Source organism: Pomacea canaliculata, linkage group LG11 (assembly GCF_003073045.1).
Source record: "Pomacea canaliculata isolate SZHN2017 linkage group LG11, ASM307304v1, whole genome shotgun sequence".
Taxonomy (NCBI): domain Eukaryota; kingdom Metazoa; phylum Mollusca; class Gastropoda; order Architaenioglossa; family Ampullariidae; genus Pomacea; species Pomacea canaliculata.
The window spans coordinates 21130371-21155144 of NC_037600.1; the positions used below are offsets into that span (position 1 = coordinate 21130371).

The 24774-nt window shown below is 40.1% G+C and overlaps 1 protein-coding gene and 3 non-coding genes across 5 annotated transcripts; 1 reads left to right on the forward strand and 3 right to left on the reverse strand.

The window, feature by feature from the left end:
- Nucleotides 1-347: 347 nt before the first annotated feature.
- On the reverse strand, nt 348-13021 carry LOC112575479 (nuclear receptor subfamily 6 group A member 1-like). Of its 2 annotated transcripts, none has more exons than XM_025257377.1 (6): nt 12638-13021; nt 7968-9013; nt 7005-7153; nt 6467-6528; nt 5076-6087; nt 348-4753 (listed from the first exon to the last, which is right to left on the reverse strand). In XM_025257377.1, the coding sequence occupies exons 2-6, from the start codon at nt 8972-8974 to the stop codon at nt 4554-4556; spliced, it is 2430 nt and encodes an 809-aa protein (XP_025113162.1). In that variant the 5' UTR covers nt 8975-9013; nt 12638-13021; the 3' UTR covers nt 348-4553. The 2 variants fall into 2 exon arrangements, with proteins under 2 accessions (XP_025113162.1, XP_025113163.1); XM_025257378.1 differs by lacking the exon at nt 12638-13021 and adding an exon at nt 10319-11384.
- A 4589-nt stretch (nt 13022-17610) lies between these two features.
- Nucleotides 17611-17684, reverse strand: Trnan-guu. The gene has a single exon. It is a non-coding gene; the product is annotated as a tRNA-Asn (tRNA).
- A 4517-nt stretch (nt 17685-22201) lies between these two features.
- On the reverse strand, nt 22202-22275 carry Trnan-guu. The gene has a single exon. It is a non-coding gene; the product is annotated as a tRNA-Asn (tRNA).
- Nucleotides 22276-22365: 90 nt separating this feature from the next.
- Trnan-guu lies at nt 22366-22439 on the forward strand. Its single transcript has one exon. It is a non-coding gene; the product is annotated as a tRNA-Asn (tRNA).
- The last annotated feature ends 2335 nt before the right edge of the window (nt 22440-24774 follow it).

Genomic DNA, 24774 nt, shown 5'->3' on the forward strand with positions numbered 1-24774 from the left:
TAAGGGGGAGGAAAGGGGACGTCACAGATTTTTCAAGGGGTGACAACTCGCTTACTTGTGACTGAAGAACATCCGCTGTTTGAACGCCCTTTAAGCAAACCAAGAAGGAAATGCTCTCTTTTTTTACGAAGCAAACTGTAAGATTTTGTTGGCTAGCATTTCCAGTAGTCTCTCGATTCTAAAGTTATAAGAGAAATGACAGAAAGAGGCGCACACACAGAGAGCGCACACTCGGAGAAAAAGAAGAGAAATGAAGTAACAACATCCAAAATCTCGATTTTTTAAAAGGTATTGGATATGTTTTTAAAATCAAAACGTTGATTAAAAATGTCAAAATCACGCAGGCATTGGTGCATCAAAAATGTTTAATTTCCATTCAACAGTCAATAACTACACTCAAGGAAATTCCGCAAGTCTGTTAACACAACAATAGCCTGTACAACATATAAATAAACAGATGCCATTCATCATTAATTATCGATAGATAACAAATCCACAAATACCTTATAACAAAGCATTTTAAAATCAAAATCGTGTTTCACGCCACCATCCCCCCTTTCCCCTTTATTAATAAATACATTTGGTTATTGACGGAAACACAAAGAAAATTGGGAAATCAAATTTTTAAATTTCATGGCCGAAGAGAGGGAGAATGGTTCCACTTGAGAGTACTATCTAATTTTATCTGCAGGTTAATGTGAAAACTGCTGCAATCTGTGGGTTAAGAGAATACAGATGCCTACAGTTCAGATGTAAACACTGTGTCATATCAATGAAAACCTGCCAGAATTAAAAACAAAAATAAACATAAGAAATCAAAAATTTTTCTATACTCCTATAGTCTGTCTTCACTCCCCTCCCAAACCAAAGAAAAATTTGAAGAACACTAAAATTTATTACAAGGGACACCACATATCATAAATCTTGCTGGAGTATTTTCATGGAACAATAATACTAGCTGTTGAAAAAAATTTTTTAAATCACCCTGATCTTTAAAACAAGAGGACCAATTAAAACTCCCTTCAAGAATCCAACAATTTTTATTTTATCCTCTAATCATTGTAAGAAAAAGGCACAATCAAACATTTACAGTGCAGGTAAGGAAGCCCACAGCATCTTTAACAGGGTAGAGTTAGTTGTCAGTTTAAGGACAATCTTCTTAAAGTTTATTCTTGAAATAATCTTTGCTTGTGACACTTCTTGGACTTTCACTTACTGCCAAATAAACTAGGAATGAGGAGGTCTGTCGATCAATTCATTCTCTTTACAGTATGAGATCTGAGGAAAACAAACCCACACTGAGTTTCGATATTTGCTAGCCTGCAATGTGGAGCAAGATTCTTGGGTTTGTAAACATAGGTGGGAATTCTATCATTTCACCTTGCATGTGCACTGCACCTATCACTCCACCCAGTACACCCAACAATGAAAAACTCTTTAGTTTGACTATTAAATCAATGTATATCACAGACATCACTGATACTGCAGCACACACACACACAGATGCGCACAGCTCTTAACAGTTTTGATATAACAAAGTTTTAACAGCTTGGTCTGAACCTGAAGCCACACCTAATAAAGACAACTTTTAATGTATTTTTGTTTTAACTTTCTGGTATTGAGTGTTTAATGGTATTTGAATACAAAATGAAAATGACTGTTTATATCTTGTATCATAAATAATAACTTAGCGTATTTGATATATTGGACAGGTTATAAATACACAGGTTTGTAATGGAAAGGGAATTTTGTCCCTCCTCCTCCCAACACATACACACACACCCTTACCATTGCTATAATTATATCTTCCACAAAATGTTCATTGCTGCTTTGAAACATCAGGAGCAGACATAACAAAAACTTCACACTTTCAGTGTAAAGCTAAATAAATAGATGAATTAGATGAAACAAATCCTGCTGAGAAATGCTGCACTCAGTGTTTTGCATGGATTGATAAGCTGGAAACAGAATGCAAGTTGTGATCACACTTTTCACACTGTTTTCAACAGACTGATTCTACCAATAAACAGTATCAAAATATGAAACTGTATAAATAAGAATTACCACACATATTACAAAATCAGGTTAGCTTTTTCCCAGGTAGGACTGAAAAAGTAATAAATAGACAAACCAGATACTCGAAGCTACATACAATAATTGGTGATGAAGAATGATTTACAAACATGCAAATGAGTTTGGTGTTATTTGCAAACAAATGATTTAAAAAGTGTTCTTTTGACATATTATTTACCTGGCAACCAGCTGCTGATACTAGTTCAGATTTTTCTACCATCAACAGCTTGTTTTTTAGTTTAAGTCTTAATCCAGGACCGACAATGAAGCACCTAATGTGCATGAACACATAGTCATATGGCCGACAATTGACAAATATCCTGCACACAGTTTGCAAGAATGTGATATCCAGGGACTTAAAGATATTGACAAAAACATTGAATTCTGAAGAGCAGGCCTGGGCTTAACAGTATTTACAGATATATATTTCTTAGTCAAAATAATTTATCAGTTTGTCAGAAGCATTTTTTTCTCTACTAATTAACCATTCCCTTCATCAGCAACAAGTAATACGACACACGGGATCTGACTAGCCACAATACTTGCACATCAACCCTTTAATATATCCTGCTCAAAATTTGCAAAAACAGAAAATTACCATTTACAGGTGAATAAAAAATTTATAATTTATCTCCCATTTGAAGAAACTGTGTTTTCTACAAGAAACTTCATAATTGAAAGACTTGAGTTACCGGCACAGCTTTGTCACGTTTAGTTCCACCTCCTTTTCTTTTCAAGGCACTGCACCAACTGGTCTTGTCATAAGATTTTTACGCCTTCAAAATGAATTCTCATGTCAAACATATGTTATATGCCGATCTTAGCATTTCAAGGTTCATATGACTGAAAATATGCAAAACATTGTGTGCATATGCTAGAAGCTTTCAGCATACTACAATTCTCTACTTACAAGAAAAGGTTGTTCTACTTCCATAGTAAGAGTATAAATTACTCCAAATTTTAGATGCTGAAAAACACTTTAAATTTATGCATAACAGGCACAGAATAGTTCACACGGGGATTAATCTGCCATGGCAGGTGCTTCAAAAAACAGTTTTAACAAGACAAAATTGTCCACTCGAGGCAAGTAGAGGTTGCCACAAAATCCTCTAGTGTGCAACTAAGGGAGGAAAAAAGTCATCCCCTAGGCATTCAATGGTCATGATCTTGTACTAGCCTGAGGAGACCTTAGGTCACCAACTGTATCTACTGCTGCTGGGAATGAGTGTGTGAGAAAGAAATTGTTTCAACATACATAAATATATGTATGTATTATCTAGTATGAGCACTATCTTGAATTGCCCTTGTGGATGAAGAAACTTGTATTTACTTAAAGCTAAACAATGCTTCTGCAAAAAGATAGTGCTAAAATCAGATAAGTCTTAATGCCACAGCTACACTGTGGTTAAAGTCTTTCAGTTGTTCTTTATATAAGTATTGTCCCCAACAATCAATGTTTTAGATATAGACTGAATTTTTTTTTAAATGTGTCTTGCACGTGGAAAAAGATGATTAAAATATACAAGACAATGCAGAATGGCATCAACAAATTAAAGAGCACCCCCAAAAGTGTGATAACTTGATTATCTCTACTGTTGAAGTTTCAGATTTGCTAACACTTTGGCTGCAGGCTATTCATCACTCAAACACACACCATCCACACAAAAGGAGTGAACTGCCCCCTCACACTCAAAATATCATCCCAAATTTTGTTGAAGTCACTGTCTAACACACTGTCAGGTTACTGCATGATAGCATCATTAATATGTACAAACATCACTAAGTATTTACAATCATAAAAATGTACAGTTAGTACTAAGTGACCGTAAGAGAAAAATGCATGTATGCATTCATGCAATGAAAGTCTCAAATTTATATGCTGCACTCTTCTTTTAAGACTTATAACAGGTGCTGCACGAGAGCATAATAAGTTATAATAACAAAAAATAATAAACAAGCTATCTCTGATCCCAGAACCACATTTTGTGAAACGAAGACCAATAAATTATTAGTCTGGTGAGATTCTCCTGAGCTGGTCAACACTGCTGTAGATTATGAACATTTCAATGGTCAAATGGTCAATTGACATTGATGTCGAAGAGGCAGTGTAAATTGAATCGAGTTGAATTGAATGGGGAGAAAAGAACAAGAATTAATCACCTGGTTGTTACTTTCAGTTGCCATCTTGCTTAGTCCTGCAGCTTACAGCTCAGCGTTTCTTGTTGCCACCACTGTAATCTACACTGTTCATGTCATAGTTTGGTGCAAATACTTCAAAACCACAGCAAATTCATTCCATTCTTCAAACCTGCATCCCACTAATTTTTCATAGCTAAGTGTTACAGTGAAAACAAAGCACCAGGAAACAGGAGTCACAACCAAATACCTTCAGGAGGTTCAACAGACTTTTACAGACAAGCTCTGCGTTTGCTTGAAGAAGATATATTACTGCTTTGTCAGTCACTGACTACTAAGTGTGTCTATGAGTTGAGCAAGAAGGGAATGTAGATCATCTTGCTGCTCAGGAGGTGGTTTGATGCAGCCCTAATCTGGGGCAACTGTGCCAGGAGATCTCCAAAGCGGTTGGCTTCGGATGGGAAACGTTCCAGAATGTAGTGCTGTAAGGCTTTCTGGTAGGTGTGCACAATGCGCTGAATCACTGGCTCCTTCTGAAGATCATCTACACATATGAAGAGAAGTGTGAATTAGAAGGTACAACAAAAACAAGGCAGAAATACTGATGTCATAAAAAATGCCAATAAATCTGCTGATAAATAATTTCAATGTTATCACAAAATTATCTAGTAGCTTGTGACATTATTTATAGCAAAACCTATAGTTCACATGACAGATAAATTGTTAGTATGATTAAAACATGCTGCTTATTATTAGACTAGATGTTGTGCTATAAAGTGTTGCATACAAAAGTTGCACCCAACCCAGTTAGTAGAAAAAAAGAGGGGCTAACTTATGGTTGAATTTAGATCTCAAAACAAACTTACCATGAGTCAGCAGAAGAATAACTTCAAGACAAGCAAACTCTTTTCGAGTGATACCAAGGTGAATGAACTGCAAGATGATGTGTGTGACCTGCTCCATGATGCTACCAATCTCGTCATTGAGTTGTTCCATGCTGAAGAACTTGCCAAATGTCTTGTCCAGGTACTGCTGCAGGCGTGCCATGTTGCACTGGTATAACTCTGCAAAGCTAGATGAGAGGGGCTTGCAGGTCATGGCTGAAGGGCTGAGGGAGGCTGTGCTGGAGGAGGACGGCGACCTGTGCCTGCCTGAGAGAGGGCTGTAGGCTGTCATGATCAGTAGCACCAGCTCATGCCATTTGGAGGTGAGAATTTTTGTCTGCAGGTCGACTGGAATTTCACGATGGAATGGAAGGTGACGCATCCAATGGACAAGCTTCATGACAATGTCATCGCCCACCTGACACAAGGCTTCTGCCACATTCTGCTCTGAGCCTATAAACTGTTCGATCTTGTAGTCCTCTGCAATACTCAACAAGCAGTCTTTCCTGACAAGTTCTGAGATCAAAGCAGCATGGGAAGAGGTTGGTGACACCTGAGCAGGGGACTTTGGTGATGTGCAGAAAAGCTCTGATGGTGTGGTGGAATATCCTAGATACGGTCTTACAATGCTGGAAGAACTGCCATCATAGGCGCTGTCACCTGCAATGGATGAATCGTCCATGGGAATGTTGTACAGACTGTCCTTATCAACATCAAGCCCATTGTCAGTCTCGCTGACACTGTCTGATTGTATCGATGGCATGGACCCCATCTTGGGACTCTCATAGGGCCTGGGCATGGGAACATAGGGAGAAAGGTGTGAGTGTTGACTGGGATGCTGAGGAAGACATCCAGTGTGCATGATGATGTTGTCCTGGAAGTTAGACACTAGGCAGTCAGATGGTGGAGGGCCCATCTTGGTCATGTGATGCACCAGGCGCTGTTTCAACAGTTTGTCTGCAGACTCTCGTCGCTTGTGCTTCTTATACTTGACCTAAATCAAACATAGATATAGAATATAGATATATAGATGCGATGTTTCAGGAGTGAAGGTTGTGTTTCCAGCCAAGCATGCATATGAGGAGTGAATGAAAAGAAACTTGTCATTCTACTGTACTTTTTCTATTTCATATAAGAGTGTGCCTTCAAAATAAATTAGCATGTTACTCCTGATGACTTTCTGTACCTCACCTTATAAGTTGCATACATCATACAAGCTCACTTTGTACCTGTTGTATAGACACAACCTTACACTGTACAAGTTGTACATATCATTTTCACAACCTCATCCTGCACACCTTGTACATACTATTTATACAAGTTGGTTGTACAATATCACATTATACAAGTTGTGAAGATATTGTTCACCTCACCTTGTACAAGTTGTACACAGCTCCAGAATTCCTCCCTCCTGGCATTCTGTCTTCACGCACAGCTTAAACAAAGTAACAGTCAAGCATGACAATCAGCTCTACATACATGTGTGGAAGGATAAGTGTAAATGGGCATAAAGCATGTGCACATCAAGACAGGCCAGTGTAACATGAAACAATTTAAATTGAGAAATATTACTTACTATTATTTAGTTCTTTTAATTAATTATTTATCAATAAACTACTTATTAATAAAACAAACTACAGTTGGATGTTTTCTTTCTCTGACTGGTATGAGAAATGCTCTAAATGGTATGAGAAGCCAAATGCTAGTAAGAAAAAATATGTCAATCAAACAAAGCTACATTTAAGATTTATTTATTAGAAAAAAATACACCCTACTGACAACCAAAAACTCCAAAAAAGCAAAATATGGGGGAAAAACCAGCTATCAAGCAGCAATAATAATACTGTGCACCCAAATAAAATTGCATTTGACACAATCACAGGTAAATGCTGTAAATAATTTCTTTCTTACCTGCCAGAACCATGCCCATTTGCAAACATTTTTTGAAGCGGCAGAACTGACAACGATTACGCTGTGCCTTGTTGATTTCACAGTTGCTGTCGGCAACACATGTGTAGACTCGCTTGTTCTGCACCGTGCGTTTAAAGAAACCTTTGCACCTGGCAATGGAACATTCAAGTCTTCAAAAGCAATTCACCAAAGCTCATTATTGCATCATATTAAGAAAATCTGTCTTTGTTATTTGTCCACTCAAAATCTTTTAAAAATACATCCATAATAGCATTAACACTGCTGATGCAAATGTATCCTGAAATCGATAAAATGTAATGTGGAAATATTCTGTGTATGATGATGTCTCTTTCTGATGCTTATGACATTGTCCAATGCTTCTGATCACAGCACATCCATTTACTGAACTAAATACATTTAAATCCCTACTTTAGAAGGCAAGAAGTATCCTTCTATGCTTATCTCCATCTGGTACAATCTAACATAGCTTAACATATTAACCACATCAAGCTCGTTTTCACTTATTCTGGTTGATCTGACCTTCAGCATTTAATGTTCATCTAAGATTAAAGCTTTAGAAATGCATTAGTTCTCATAGACATCGCTCCAAATGTAACGAGGCACAAAAAAACAAAAAACCAGTACTTCTCAACTTTGTCCTTATATCTGGTAGGATGCCAAAGTTATATAAGCTGAAGCTAAAGCTAAGTAAACTAAATGTGAAGTTATCTAAAAATGAATGTAAAGATATGTAAACTGATTGTGAACCAGTGTAAATAAAATGTGAAGCTATGTGAACTGAATGCAAACTGTGTGACGTTATTTAAACTAAATGTGAACTCTTTGTGTGAAGTTATGTGAACTGAATGTGAAGCTATGTAAACTGAATGTAAACTCAATTTGTAAAGTTATGTAAAATAAACTTGAATTGATGTCGGCTGTGGGAAAGAACTGCCTCCTTACCCTTCACAAGTGATGATGCCATAGTGAAGGCCTGTAGCCTTGTCATTGCAGATGGCGCACACCATGGGCTCTTCTCCATCTGAGTCCTCCTGTATGAGCTCTGCACCCCCGGGTGCATGGTGGCTCTTCTGGTTGTGGGGATTCTCCACCAGGTGGCCACTGTAGGCAAACTTTCCATGTGTGTAGTGCATGATGAACTCCTGGTCCTTCTCAAAGCGACTGTCCTCTGTGCATGGTTCTTTGAACTGAGGACTGGAGGTGGGTGAAGGCGTGGACCCTTTACTCTCGGAAGCCATCTTAGTGGTGGTGTGGATCTGGTGGTGGTGATGGCTGGCAGTAGCGAGGGTGGAACTGTCTAGCTGTGGGTAGGCAATGACTGGCCCTGCTGGTGTACAGATACTCTCAGTGGAAGTCAGAAGGTAACCGGTAGGTGGGGCAGCAATGAACATTGGTGCTGGCATGTTATGCAAGCTTGCTGGAAACATGCCAGCTCCTGGCATACCCATCATGGGCAGCAGCTTAAGCCCACTTGTTGCCATGTTAGCCATAGGAGGGAAGCCTGCTGATACGGGCATAAGGTAACCCTGTGGGCAGCTGATATAGGCTAGGGTGGATGCTGCAGCATTACTCGTCAAGGATGCAGCAGAGTTGTTACCAGCAACAACTGGAGTTTTGGGAGACAAAGACCTCTTCTGTCCAGCAGTGGTGGCGGCCATGCAGTGAGTATACTGCAGACACCTTCCACTGGTCTCTTCTCTTATTCGCATCTTCTTCATGGATGACTCTTCACCAATGATGCTTCTGCCATACTCAGACCCTCGGTCAGAAACATATGCACTGTCTCCACTACCTACACTTATGTCACTGTGGTGGTCACTTTCTGACCCTTCAGTAGATGGAGATCGTGCTGCTTCAGAGTCCATCAATAAGTCATGCACTCGCTTCCTTTTCAGCTTCAAGTCACGAAAAAGACTTACTGTTTGTTTTTCCATGATTTCTGATGCCATTATTTTTACTCTTACAAGATGGTCATCATTGATGTTAACCTATCAAGAAAAAAAGCGAATGAAATTAAAATTAAAAGAGATAATGGCTGCCAGAAAAAAAAGAATTGGCTAAATGAATGTGAATTCAGAAACGTTTGAAGCCTACACAAAATGGCAGGAACCCAAACTTATAACACACTAAAGCCTATTTATAAATATGATCCATACTTTTGAAAAATTGCTTATTCTTAAAAATTGTATCTTCTGAGGCATTTAACAGCATACACTTTCTAGATATACAATTTTTAAAAAAACCAGAAACTAATATTTGAATAAAATTGTAATAACGACAGTTTAAAAACACATTCACCATAGAATAATCTTAATTCACAAAATTCTGAAAAGTATCTTTTCATATATTTTTAGCCTTGTCTTTTCAAATGACCATATAAAACAAATGTTTGCCAGCCAAAGACAACTTTTTCTTGAGAATTCTATAAACTATTTAACTAGTTATTATTTTATTCAAAGCCAATATTTGTGCAATTATTTGTGACAAGCCAGCAATGCATGTTACATAAAAAATGGCAGCGTTCTGTGTTCACAACCATTATAAGTACAGATATACTTTGTAACCAATGAAAACTAATAAACTATCCAGAGGCACATTTCCAAAGTTAGAATTTGAGTACTACACACTGGCACACCATCTGTGTTCTGGCCTAGACAAATGAGTTTCTTTATTTCACCCTGCATTCAGGCAGTGTGCTATAGGATTTAACCAGATCAAATACATCTTCATGCAGCAACAATAAAATAAGCAAAAATATATAGCTGCTTTAGTGTTTAATTGTTTAATAAGTGTAACCAAAAAGCACACTATTATCATGTCATCATAGTTTTCCCAGATTATTTGATTTATAAATAAACCTTTTTTTTTTTTACCTCCATTTAGTGTGCTAGTAGTAATACATTCTAACCTGAAAATGTTAGTATCGCATGTCATAAAACTACATAGTTACAGCAATGCAGAGCAAATAAATGGCTGCATGACATGTTTTTCTTAAGCTCACTTATTTAATTCCACACAATGCACTCAAAACTATAACATTTGACAAATATATCATTCATCACAAAAATCTTACAGTCTGTGTGAAACAAAACTACTTGAAATGAATGTCATTTGTTATAAACCACAATAAAATAAACCTTATTAAGCTGCATTTAAATAGGAATTTTAAAGGTACTTTAAAGTAACTACTTTCAAATTGGCTACTCAAAACAGCAACATATCGAAGTAACTGCCTGTAATCTATTTAAGAACTAAGTAAAGCTAACCAAAAAAAATCTATATAATCTACATACCCTGCACTGCTGACTCCTATGCTTTATAAGCTGTCCATGCAATTTATAGCAGATCACAGTCACAAGTGCTTAATGTCAGCACTATAGCAACTTGTCACAAGCTGACAACAACCAATGTCAATGCATAAACTACACTTGCAGGGAAAAAAAAGTTAAGGGCTGTGAGGATCCCAAGGAGCAAGTCAGGCTAAACAGCCTCTGTGATGATTCAGATGTGAATGCCAAAAAGCACAAGAGGGAGAGAGATATTAAAGCAAAAACGTAACAGAGCAGAAAAAAAGAAGGCTGCCTGCTTCCATGAACTTCAAACGAATGGGAATCCTGCCACAGTTGTGGGCTACTTTCAAGCAAGGGCTGTGCTATGCAGGCCATTTGTTCAAAAAAGCATTGGTGCTGCTCAAACACAACGCTGTTGACCTAAGTCTCCACTCCTGCTTCGCCCCTGACCCTGTGTCAAACACAGGGGGAACCACAGACAAACAGCCTGGCACTCTTCACCAAGGAAAGCATGTTTGAAATTATGGTCGCCTGGCGTCACTTGCATGTTGTCTCAAGGCTGTGCGGCCAACACCCAGCCCAGCCCAAAATAATCCTTGGGACCCATTTTTGGGGTTCTCAGGACCTAGCAGATATCTCTTCCTGTTTCCAAAAATAACAGACCCCCCCACAACAAAGAGTCTATTCTAGGAACCATGTTTGCATTGCATTGCACAAATTATTTGTTGCTGGCCCAGCCAGGCGTGGTCTCCCTGGACACAAACGTCTGTTGAAGCGCAAACCTTGCTCCGGTCTTTGGTCAGTGTTACAATGAACTTCCACACATGGATGTCACCATTTATGGTTACCCCTTGCCTGTCTGGCAATAAACTTCATGGTCATTTATGGTTACCCCTTGCCTGTCGGCCAGTAAACTTCATGGTCAGTTTGCAGTCCCTTTTCAGAGGTAAACCAACCCCCTGCTCCCTTTCCCCTTTACCCTAAGACATATCTGCTGCCCTAAGATTGCACAGCTTATAAAGACATGCAAGCACTGACCTGTGAAGACTTTGTCTTTTTCTCCCCCACTCCTCCCACCCCCTAAAAAAAGCTTGAACAAACAGCTTTTCTCAAACTCTACGTCCACCTTGTGCAAGCTAGATGTGACTCTTTTAGTTGCAGTGACCTTCAAAATCTGAGTCACCAACGTACATTCCAGGCTTTCACTTTGTTTCATTCTCTACCTTCTGTGCTGTCAAGTAAAAATAAAAATAAAACCTGTGTGAAGCGGCCCTCCCCCCCACCAATTAGTTGTTAGGAAAAAAGTGACAAAAGCATAGATATTGTTGTTCAATCAGTTGAATGTACTATATGTATATAAATATGTATACGGTTTAAATGCTCTCATATGACTATAAACATGCCCAAATTTACCTTCAAGTCAGAATTTTTGAAAAGCCAGAACTAAAACCATAAAACTGTTTTCCACAGTCATCTGCAAAATAGCATTATTGTGTTCTCTATGCCAGCATCTAGTTGAAGGGCAATATAAATAATTTTTTTTTTTTGTGCCCTGTCCTCCTATTGCACATTTTGTAACAAATCATCTTATCATTTGGACACACCCAACATTATACACTAATTATCATCAATATTACTACGATGGATGCCGATGCTTTGCTTTGTCAGTTAATATCTCTACCAGTTTGCCACTGGAGTATGGGATGTATGGGTGGTAGGCTAAAACTAAAACATGCATGGTTGACCCTAGGATGATGTGTGTTTCCATTATTACCTAACATGATTCAATATTATCTAGCATAATGTACATAAAGGAAGCAATTAATTTCAATGCTATTAATTTAGGTCTAATGCTGATCATTAAGCTTTTAATAAGTAATCAAAGGATAATAATTTAATAAGTAATGAAAGATAATAATTTAAGGATATGCTTGTGAGATACACAGTCACACAGCACAGATTACTCAAGTGACCCCATCGCCTCTAAGACAGTGAGAAAGTTTTCACGAATGTTTTAGAAAGTTTGTTGTCAGCGAAGTTGCAGTTAGTGAAGTGCAGGTCGCGGTGCTGTCGGAGTTGACTGACAAGATGACTACGACAACCACGCAGCATGACTGCGAGTACAAACTCACCAGTCAACTAACTCACGGTGTGTGGGCCTGACTCAAAGCCTGCTACACGCCGAAGGTCCGTGACGCCCCAAAACAAACACAGGGACGGACTCCTGGCCGCCAAACGACAACACTGGACTTGTCCGCTCACCTGTCGTCCAGTCTGTCCGCCACTCCATCCACCCACCGCAAGTCAAAATGTCTGACTTACCCGAGTCTTGTCTTCCTCGCCACCGATTCTCCAAACTGTGGGCGATGGGGCGACAAAGGGTGGTTTTGACCTTCCCACATTCGCGGCACGTTTGGTGGTCGTCTGCTCAGACACCGGCACGCGGCCTGCAATGTGACTGCCCTTGACCCTGACCAATTTATTCCGTGACGTCACCGACCTTGACCCCCGGGCCGCGTGAGTGCGTGTTATCTATGTGGTGCGGGGTCGCGGGTGTCGTTTGTGTTGGTGCACGCGACGCAGGGTGCAGACAGCTGGCAAATCTCGACAGCTGTGTGAAGGAAAGTGTCGATCAGCTGCCCAGCGCCAGGAATGAAAGTCGATCGAACTCTGCAGCTCGCGCTTCAGCCTGCTCCTGACGCAGCGACATTTTTATAGTCCATGCATCGAAGACTTTATATAAATATCAACCGAATATCAACGACAACAAACAGTAAATGTCAGCAGCATGTAAGACTGAATCGAAAGGAACAGCTGTGCAGTTTATTTTGTCGATCGATGACTTTACACCGACATTAGCGCAAGCCTGCTCACAAGGCCATCGTCGTCGTCAACTGGGGTCAAAGGTTGACAGACAGACAGCGAGCGCACAGGTGTGGAAAAACAACTCAGCAACCTAGCTGAGAGTTGGGTTACCTGCAGGGCGGGGCCGGAATGCATACATACTTAATGATTGGCAAGAGAAAGTGTGTCAAGATCAGTGCACCGATCGGTGGGATGTGCTTGCATCAGAATGCTGAGGTCGAGGAATACATTAAACTCGGGCTGTTTATATTCTGACACAAATGTTCCATGATTGTGGTCGTTGTTGTGTTTAGCCATGGCGTGTCGTTAGACCATACTTAAACTGATGTTCCTTCAGACCAGGTTGACGAGGGCGTTTTACAGACGCGGAAATCGCTAATGTCGCGCGCTAGTCGGTAGTTGAACATAACATCCTTATACTTCAGTCTATTTCCTCGAGCCGGAAAGCCTCCTCTCTGCTGCAGCAGCACAAATTATGAGAACATGTCTACACTGCAGGTCGCACAAATAATGAGAAAATGTCTACACTGCAGGCAGCACAAATAATAAGAAAATGTCTATACTGCAGGCAGCACAAATAATAAGAACATTTCTACACTGCAGGCAGCACAAATAATAAGAACATTTCTACACTGCAGGCAGCACAAATAATGAGAAAATGTCTATACTGCAGGCAGCACAAATAATGAGAACATGTCTATACTGCAGGCAGCACAAATAATGAGAAAATGTCTACACTGCAGGCAGCACAGATAGCCGAGTGTCACTAAGGTGTAATACTCGCGTTGCATTTCGTACTAGCTCTAAAAGCCCTTCTTAAAATGGACAGATATGGAAAAATAGACCAAATAATAATAATAATAATAAAACGTGTGATTTATATAGCGTATAACCACGTTCACGAAGAAGCCTGGTCTCCGGAGACATGAACGGAATGCGAAGGACAAAGGTTTTCTGTAACCGTCATGTAAACATGTTGCAAACTTACTCAAACGTTACTCCACATTTAGAGGGTTAATAAAAGGCTGTAAGCATTATAGTATTCAACATAACTTAGACACCGTGCCATGCAGTATATATCAGTAACTGTCCATAAGTAGTAGCTAGCAATGTGTAAGGTTATGTGTACGTTGTAACAGGTGTGCGTCACATATGAACACAGATTATATAACTATTGGTAGAAGACACGTTGTTAGAACAGTTCGGTAGTCTAAAAATGCTGGTAGCATTGTAGAGTTGATCGGATTCAACAGCTACAAAACATTGTTTTACATTTATATTTCTAAATGAATAGTTAACGCGGATAATAGCAATCCACTACAATTAAAAACAAAGAATAATCAGAAATCATTTGCGATGTAACGAACTCGTCCAGGTAAGGTAGTGCTAGCATAGTCTTAGCAAAAGCAAGCTTTACCTTTAATTCTCTTTTTGTAGTCCGCACGATGACCGGCTGGGAAAAGCTGTTGTTTGAGTGTCGTTAATATGGCAGGTGTGGTACAGTTTATGTAACAGGTCACGTGATCAGGTAAGGTCTATTGCCCGTTAGTCTAATGTACAACCACTGCAGAAGTCACTCAAGGATAAGGATGTTCTACCCGAAACTGTCAGTCCTGACAAATGGTGAAGTTTGCTTCCTCAGGTAGATGGAGTTGTGGCCACGCCTGGTTATCGCTGCCCGTTCTCCATCAATCAAAAATATTCTACACGGTGTCCGCCAATGAAGCTGTTCGCCAAGATACAAGTCTGTGCACAAGCTGTCCAGCAATCAAGAACTGTAACAAACTGCCGAGCAAGTACAGTCGCTGTTTACCGAACATGCATCTGCGTCCACAGACCCCCTGCGCGTGCGACGTGCGAAGGTTGCACTCACGGTGTCCGAGATGCGCTCCTACAAATGGTTTCTGGTGACCAAGTCTCCGCCTCTTCGGCGCCCGCTGCAACGGCTGGTGGCAGATGCCTTTACAAGGCTGAGCATGCGACAAACCATCAACTTCAGCTCTCCGTTGCGTCCTCCTTTCTGCCACCCACCCAACCCCTTCTCGCCACTCCACCACAGACATCGCCACAGACATCGCCACACAGTCAACATCGCGTTGATGCCCGAGGTGGCCGATCACGTGACGAGGGTGAGTTGCCACGCCCACTGTTGTAGGCGTGAGACTCATGAATGGTCCTCGTGTGTCCATCAGCGTCATCCAGGGATTGAACCCCCCTCCTCCTTCTTTTACCAACCTCTGGCCACCTTCCTGATGTACAACACCTTTTTCAGCTGGGCAGTCGCTTCTTTCCGTCAACGCGTGTACATTACTATTTAGCACGACAATAGCCAAGGTGTCTAAAGGTTCATGCCAAGAGTTAGTATATGGTGAAAAGTCGCCACCGTGGGTGGAAGAGGTGTGTGTGTGGGGGGGATATGAAGTAACAGCAACGGATTCTTCATCCATTTTTTTTAACTGCTAAATAACTGTTAACACTATCACAATATTTGTTTGTCTCACGGGGAAAAAAAAACCGAACAGATACCAGGCCACATAAGCTGCCAACAAATTGACAGGTTTGAAGAAGTCCGCTCCTTTCGCCTTAAATAGTTGCATCGGTCGCTGAAAAAAGTACTCGACGAACAGCAGCATATAGAAGACATGCTAGCATGCCCATGCACCCATAAATTAAGCTACACCATTAACCCACCATCCATTCACATTGTCCCCTCCTGTTTAAACCTTCTCCCCATCACATGTGTTTGCAGAGATCGTCAGACCAGGTCCGCCATTTTTTCAAACATGACTGCTATTTTGCACGCAGTGACACTCACTCGCTATATCTTAATGAAATGGATAAACAGCAGCTTCTTAAGGAAAAAAAAAAAACAAAACAAAAACAGCAACTCAAGAACACGGGAAAAAAAATCCGTAGCATAACAAAGAAACATAATGATAACCAAAACCCTGCAGCATGTCCTTCCCTGACCCCGCGAAGAGACTCGGCCGAGGCTCCAGTAATTAGTCTTTAATGATGGCGCGCATCACGATGTCCGGATAATTACTTTGATATTTGCCTGCAGACCTTTGACACTTGACATATATAGAGCAAGCTGGACAGCCTCGTACAGGAGAGCGCTGACCACTGCCCGAACAAGGTCAGCAAGGGTGGGGAGGAGAACTAGTTGGTGGGGTGCTCAATGCGATGTCCACATCTTCACTCCCTTTCATCGGTTACCTGCCCTTCTGTTTTCTTTATTTGCTTAAACCTCGCTGTCATAACTCAAACCAAAAACACATTCCAGTGATTTTTCTTCCACAGGAGTCCAGTTACTGAAAAACAGCCTGAAATTCAACAACTCTGCTTGTTTTTGAAGTACTAAGAAAAGGTCTTCGCTCTACACTATTTCCTACAAAAAAATGGAAAATCGCCCTTTCCAAAAAAAAAAAAACAAAAAAAAAACAAGTCAGTACTCCTATACTTAATGAAGATAAGTTTGAGATACTCATATAGTATTCTCTCTCTCTTTTGTTTTTTGTTTGTTTTTGTTGAGGCAGCGCTAGGCGTAAAACAAGGGCAGAACTTTGGCTTATTCTGTCATTCTCATAAAGATTTGTAATTAAGAAAATTATTTTGGCATTTGTCAGAAGGCAGTTCTTCCTCCTCTGACGTTCTATTCATTGCCACTTACCCACGGGCTGTAAGTGCTCAAGAAAAAAAAGTGTGAGCACAATCACGTGACCAGACTGGCGTATCACATTCGATGGAAGCCACTTCCGGTTCCTGAGGCAAACTTTGGCGAGGCAACACGATGCAGACGTCTTCCCATTTGATGGCAGCTGACGTCTCTATGATAGATATCATTTTTTTTATTGCTTCCATTGTTTGCTGTTTTTCACATTTGGCTTCTGCGCGTTAATTTTTATAGCTTTGTGTTGTTTTTCCACTTCTTGCTTTGACTTTCTGTTGTGTTTGGCCGTTGTAGTCTTTTCATCTTTGATTGAGTTCTATTTTGCGCACCAGTATCATTCACTTCACTTTTAATGCTGATGCTCTCTTGTTTACCTTCATGATTACTGGTCACTTTGTTCACCTGCTTTGTTTATTTCATTGTTCTGTTTGTTCACCTAATTCGTGACTGTTCTGATTCTACGGACAAATTACAAATCGTCAAGCAACGGTGAAGGTGAAATATTTGAGACTTAGCAAACGTGAACTTGATGCACCATTATCAAAAGACATCTTTGTCACCTTACTAATCCCGGCCTTGCCCGTAACAAACTGATATTCATAACTTGGGTGGACAGCGGGTAGTTTTCCAGTGACATGAATTTCACTACAGTGTTTAACAAACATATGCAACTGAAATGCTCATTCAACCCGAAATAAAAAAAAAAGGTCCGTGAATATTTTAACCTAACCTCTCTCAAAAAAAGTCGATCAGTACTCGTCCCTGGGTGGGCTTGAACCACCAACCTTTCGGTTAACAGCCGAACGCGCTAACCGATTGCGCCACAGAGACTAGTTGTCCGAGGACTACTAGCCATCGGAGTTTTTATTTTCTTTCTTTCTACTGAGCAAAGAGTAAACATTTATGGTGAGTCACTCGTGTTCATGAGGAAGAAAGGAGTGCAGACAGCGGTCCCTAAAAATCTGTCGCCGCTTAAAACTGTTTCAAAGCATTTTAAAGGCATGCTCGACGAAATACTTTTCGCTTGTGAGTACTCATAAACATGAAGATCTACTTTCGCTAAAAATACTAACCCGAATGCAGAATTAGTTATTTTAAATAAGTGGAATAAAATACTACTGACCAAAATCTTAGCTGGAAGGAAGGAGGATAAGAAGTCATGTCTGCGAAGTATAAGCTTTTGAAAGCCGCAGCTTTCACGTGCGCTTTTGAAAAACGTGAAGACAAAGTTCATGACTATAGTTATTAGCTAGCTAATGACTAGAATGGCTGATTGGACAACACCTCATTAGTATATCTTGGAGGCTGTTACACTGAAGGCGGTGGTCAGTGATGTTTGCAGATAAAATTTAGGTGAATCTGGGTGTGATTTTTTAATAAACAAACAAATAAAATTTAATGGCGTGTTTTTGTAGCGTTTGTATGAGCTTGCAGCAACTTTATTTCATTTGCTCTCTGCTTAGCCTTTAATCTCTCAAAGGAGAGATAGGAATACAGAGCAAAAGACTGTCGTGCAAACATGAGAGAATTAGTGTGTAAGGCTACGGGTTTCACATCTCAATACATCGTGAAAGATGAAGAATGCATCGACTAGACGATTTGTTTTTCGCTCGAATGTGTTATTCTCTTGTACAATCTTGCAACATGTGAACATCAGCAACGATCTCAAAATAACTATACAGAGAAAGATCGCACCTGCTGGTTTCTTCTGTCAATAGCATAGATCAAAGCCCACACACCGATACTCGATCGGTCTATCAGGTTTCTTGCAGAAACAATTCTTCTTGACACTGAAACAGCTAACTGCATAAATATGTCTATACTTTCCTTACATCATCGTCATTTTTTTATCAGTTTTTTTTTTTATCAATCGGTCTATCTGTTTCTGATGGATGTACATAGCTACAGTTTTTTCGGTACTTGGAATGAAGAAGTATTACAATCACGGATTACAGCTTTTCATGACTACTCTCACGTTTCTTTAACTCTGAACGACACGTAAGAAACAAGATAAAGAACTACAGAGAATTTATTCCGCTTTGAAACCAGTAGTTTATTGTCTCTAACATTAGACAGCTATTCGCTGGCAACAGGATTTTCAAGATAACTACAAGTCCTTTCCTGGGGAAAAAGGAATTTCAGATCGTCAGGACTATCGCGATTCCATCAAGAAAATAAGAATTTAATGAGTAGGGTGGGGGACTTATATGTCTGATTGAAAAAGCAAAAAAAATATATATATATTATAGAAAATACAGTGTGGACCTCATTTAAGTATCCCGCCTTCAATAATACAATCGGATGAGATATAGGTATTAAAGTAAGTTGGTGACTTTAAAGCGGCTCGTTCTGTACTGTGATCAATTTATTATGCACTCGTTTTCTAGAGAGAGAGAATGCTATTTTCCTCCATAAATTACAACTGAATCTCATAAAATGACTCAAGTCCTTGCTGATTTCGCTCAACAACCCATCACTTCACACTTCACAAGGAGAACAGGAGACATGTAACGGTATTTACATGAGGGACTTCCCGCTACGACAACCTCTGCCCTTACAGTCTGATAAATAAATAATCAAAATAGTGAGACAGAAGGTACTGTAATGTTTGCTGTTTATATAAAATGCATATCACTGGTTGAATATGTTTCTGTTTACATTTTTCCAATAAATAATGTGCGTTAAAAGGCAGTAAAATCTTGCGGAAACAACGATGTAAAAACAAAAAATAATGTTTCTGGCAACCGTTAGACGAGGTTAACTTCTGCCTTTCAAGTCTGCACCATTACTGTTCTAATAACACTTTTCATATCGAAATCACTCTGTTCAGCACAAATTTATCATTCGTAAACACGTTTTGCTCTTCGTAAAAGACTCGTATTAGTCGTAAATGAAGGCTTATTATAAATGCACGTTTTATTATTAAAAAGACAATTATCACTCGTAAATGAAGGCTTATTTCTGGCATAAGGAAGGTTTACATTACTTAACGAACACTATGGTTAGTAAGCAGGTGATCATTATTATTAAATGCATGTTTATCGTGAATGAATGCTGATCAAAGATGCGAAGAAACTCACTGAACTGAAAATATAATATATCATGTTCCTTCAGACTCAGACTGTCGCTAGAAAGTAGTGGTGAAGGTGGTAACGACGAGGATGGTAGTCGACAGTGCGAGACCACGTAAAATGACGTAGTTGTGTACGGCCTTCTCGTCCGTTCATTCAGGTTAGACGAATAACGGATTACACACACATATTTTACCAAGTCCTTCATCTTTAGTAGTACCTACAGTTTATCGCGATGAGTGTGAAAAGAAGAGCGGGTACTTACCGGTGTGAGTCGGGTCAGACGGGACGTCAGGTCGACGCGATTACCGAGGTCAGGTGAACGTCAGACTTGACTTACGATGTGTTGTTGACAAGAGCGGGGAAAGGGAAACGACTTCTCTTTGATGCTGTCGTCTGCTGTGGCTGCCGCCAACGTGGGAAGGAAGAATAAAATCGAAAGCGCCGTTTCTGTTTACGTGTGTCTGGGGGCTGAGCAGACGACGCGCAGTCGCGCGATCTCAACACGTGCGCGATGGGTCATACACGTGACTGCAGCTGCGCGCTGGCTGGCTGTGTAACCTTGACCTGAGGGGCCACCCTTACATCGGCAGTTCACTCTCCCTCCCACTCCCTATCATCATTCAAGGAATAACAATCAAACTCATTGTAACCAATAAATTTAACGGCGTGGTACGGCAACGTGACCGCTGGTGTGAAACTTAATGAAACTTGGTAGACGAAAGGCGATGACAACGTGAGAAAAGTGACTGGTGCCAACAACCATGGTGCGATGACATCATTAAGGGAGTTCAGGAAGGGTACAATTAACCCCGCCCATCCAAATTTAATTTCGAAAAAAATGAAGCTTAGACGACAGGCAGCCTTCGTAACTAGTTCTCACAACCACTCACATTACGGACGTGTAATGCAAGTCTCTTCTCAAGTAGTCCCCATGTTGTTGTCTTTTTTTGTTTTGTTGTTTTTCCTGATCGTGACTAGAAGCACTATCATAGACATATCGTTGTGCGTTTTGAATCATAAGAATTCAGAGAATGCTGTCATATTATAATGTCCACATCACACACACACCTATTCTGAACGGGTCTAAAGTATTCATCACTATAATCGCTCTCTACACAACTAACCAAAAGCTTGCTGGGTACCCGGCAGCGACTTTATTTTTTCTATGATGTTTTGTAACGACTTGTTGCACGCATGCACATATAACCCCTCGTGGTTGCCAAGCTGCCGAACTTTGACCTAGCGAAAGCGAAAGAAACGTTACTTGAGTCCAAAACTCTCATTCAAAACAATATCTATCAATATCTATAAGTAAAAATGCCAAGATATATGTGCTTATTAAGAAACAAAAAACAAACAAACAAACGTGAGAACAAATCGTTACCAAAACATTGCAGAAAAAAAAATATAGTTGCTACCCGGCATCACTCGGATGACTGACAGCGCACAGTGCGTTCGGGAACTAAGGGGAAAGACTGAAGGAGAAAGAGACCCCGACGTCGGCTTCTAATAAACGAGGTAGATGAATATTGTCGCCGTGCGACTTGTTCTTTCTCATCGATACCCTCACAATGAGCAGTTTTGCCCGAGGTAGCAGAGGTAAGTCACAACTGGTTCTCCGCAGCAGATTTTTTACTTTTCATTTGGAGTAAACATCAACATCTACGAAGATTTAAAATAAACAGGTTACGAAGCAACATGCATCAACCAAACGTAGCGTACGATGTAGCGGGTCTTGGTTTAAGGGAGGGAACTACAGATTTTGGTATTTCTCGATTAAGTTGCTAGTTTTCTCCCCTTGTACCAGTTGTCAGGTCTCTCTCTTTCCCCGTCCCCTATTTCCGTTTTTTTTTTATTTTTTTTTTTTCTATCGTTCTTCTTGTCTCCATACGCTGACCTTGACACGTTTACTTTGCAAATATCTATGTATCTCTGGAAAAGGCAAGCAATACTGGCAATTTTTTTAAAAGTCTGAGAAGGACCTTAAAGAAATGTGTATCAATTCAACGGAAAACAAAACGTTCATTTCGTTGAACATGGATCAAATCCCGTGCTTATGTTCTATCACACTGATGAGAATGTTGTCAAGAAAATATCTCGGTTGTCGAATCCTTGACCAACCATTCAAAATTACTTATTCTGGTTTAGCCACCAAATAGTGGCTATAGTCACGTTTTCACAATAACCCCATACTGCTTTTCCAAACCAAGTCTACGGATGTAGAGAAATAATGTTAAACAAACGAAAGACGAAAACTTGACAAAAGGAAAGAATCGTCCCTGGGTGGGCTTGAACCACCAACCTTTCGGTTAACAGCCGAACGCGCTAACCGATTGCGCCACAGAGACCGCATGTGCTCAACATCATGATGTAGATTCATTTCTCTCTCCAGTGACTAATGACATCGTGATACAACCATGAGCAACTATATATATATATTCTCTGTGGCGCAATCGGTTAGCGCGTTCGGCTGTTAACCGAAAGGTTGGTGGTTAAAGCCCACCCAGGGACGAGCAGTAAGACTTACCCTATGCGCATCGAAATCTGAACCTACACAGACACCACCACTACCACCCGACTTCATTCCAAATACATTTACGCATCAGTTACATAAAGATTTCGACTTCCTGTCATTGATGTCTTACATGCTGCCAATAGGTGTTGTCACTTTTCTACAGCTTGTTAGCATCTCTGCAAGACAAAAAGCGTTTAAAGGATGTTGTCATTCCAAAATACAGCCTGTCTCTGGTTTATGGTCTTGGTGGTTCTAGGCTCCAATTGTCTCATTATTGTAAAGCTTTAAAATTTATTTCTTGCTGTAGTCACTCATATCTCTGTCTTTCTCTTCCTTAAATATTAATAATCAGATGTGTTAAACAAATAATTTGTTTGGAGGTGATCTCAACGCGCTGAGCACAAACGAATAAACAGCAATTAATTAGCCATAAAAAAATCAAACTAGTTTTGGTGTAAAGTTTACAGCAATCTCTTTGATAACGTTTTCAAAGGTCCACTTGAATTAAAATGTTGTTCAGTTACTTAGTTCAGCTATTAAAATAATAATCAAGCTAATAACCTGAGCATTTTGACTATGTGCACAGACGCCACACTAAACAACTCATTCAAACTGGCAGAGGATAAGCTAATCAAAGGGACGTAAGACATATGGAAAAAGGCTTTTCTTGTTATCTCCCATTCTTCAGTTTTTTGTTTGTTACCTGATCTGCACTCAAAAAATTGTTTTCTCAAGATATATATATAATCAAGTCTTTAAAAGAAGATAGAAGAAATCAATGTTTACTCCCTTACTGAAATCGTTTATTTTAATCGGTCTGTTTTTGTTTTCTTTAGCAAGATAACCCCTACGCTACGGAGACGGTGCTCGCGATCTTACTAATGTAGTTTAACATCGTCTGTGTTGTGTTGTGCCCTCGTTTATTTTACCTTTACCTGTCATCAGTTGTAGTTTTCTTAGTTTCCAAAGATTGAAGCAAAGGTTTTTACTTAGTGCGGTCTGCCCAGCTCGCTGACGTCACGCTTCCGAAGTTTTTCCCTTAATTGCGACCTTTGAGAAAAATAAATCAGCTGCCCGGGTCAGGTCAGGTCAAGAAAGTAGTTCAAGTTCCTGGCGACACGCAGCTGTAGACAGACGTGCACAGTCTCCATGTCTGAACATAGCACTGGGTGGTTTTTGTTGTTGGAGCTTCGCCATTCGTCTTATATTTATATCATCAAAATAAATACACTATCGGCATTCGTCCTTTATTTATATCATCAAAATAAATATCGGCTTTCGTCCTATACTTATATCATCAAAATAAATGCAACGCACGCCACAGCTAGAAAAATATGTGCTTAGTTTCGATTTCAGCTCCTCGCGGGTTTTTTTTTTTTTTTTTGCCCTCTAGCAGCAGTCTATAGTTCTTACGAATAAAGGATTTCAGAGGAAAGTTGAGGTGTAAATTATATGAGGGTGGACAGACTGTCCGTTAACGATGCGAAATAACTTTGAGGGACTGATTGAAGTGATTGCTGTTGAACGATCGATGTCCTCTTCGATCGACCTCGTTCAAAAAAAAAAAAAAAAAAAAAACAAAAACGCTTCGCATGTCGAAATCAGCATTGATCGCCTACCCCGACCAGGCTTCTGAAGCCGACTTTGGTTTTGATGAGGATGCGGGGTAGAGATAGCGGGATGTGACATTTCAGAGCAATCAGTTCAAGTGCTTTGACCTTATGCTCAGCGACTTGAGTAGTAGATACAAGCTACGATCAACAACATCAGTAAGGGTGGGGGTGGACTGGAGAGGTGGCTAGCTTACTGCTATCTTCGCCATCAAGCTGCAGGCAGTGCACCGACTTGAAGAACCTAGTTGTTTACTGACCTTGAACTAGAAGCGATCCAAATTTCACGTGGCGAGCGGGCTAAAGATAGTAACGCCCCATGTGAGAGCACGCCGGGGGAATGGGGGGGCGTCTGCGTTCAGACATAACTCACAACTCCCTCCGTCCCCCCTGGTGGGTGTATGGGGAGTGTGCACGCGGGGAGAATGATGCACTCACTTTTCTATCCTCTGTCACAGTATGTCTCGATGTTACCTTGTGCAATTTATTCATGGATGTTGTCATCTACCTGGCGAACCATAAAATCATGTCAGACCAAACTAGGTTTACTACATTTCCCATTTACGTTAGGTTAAACGACCCTAACCTAAACCCTCACTCAAATCTCAGCTTCTGCAATAACCCTAAGTACACACTTCTCAATCTAACAAGATAAAAACACAAAAAGATACAAAACAAGGAAATGAAACAAAAAATAAGTCTTGTATTTAAAAGATGAGTAT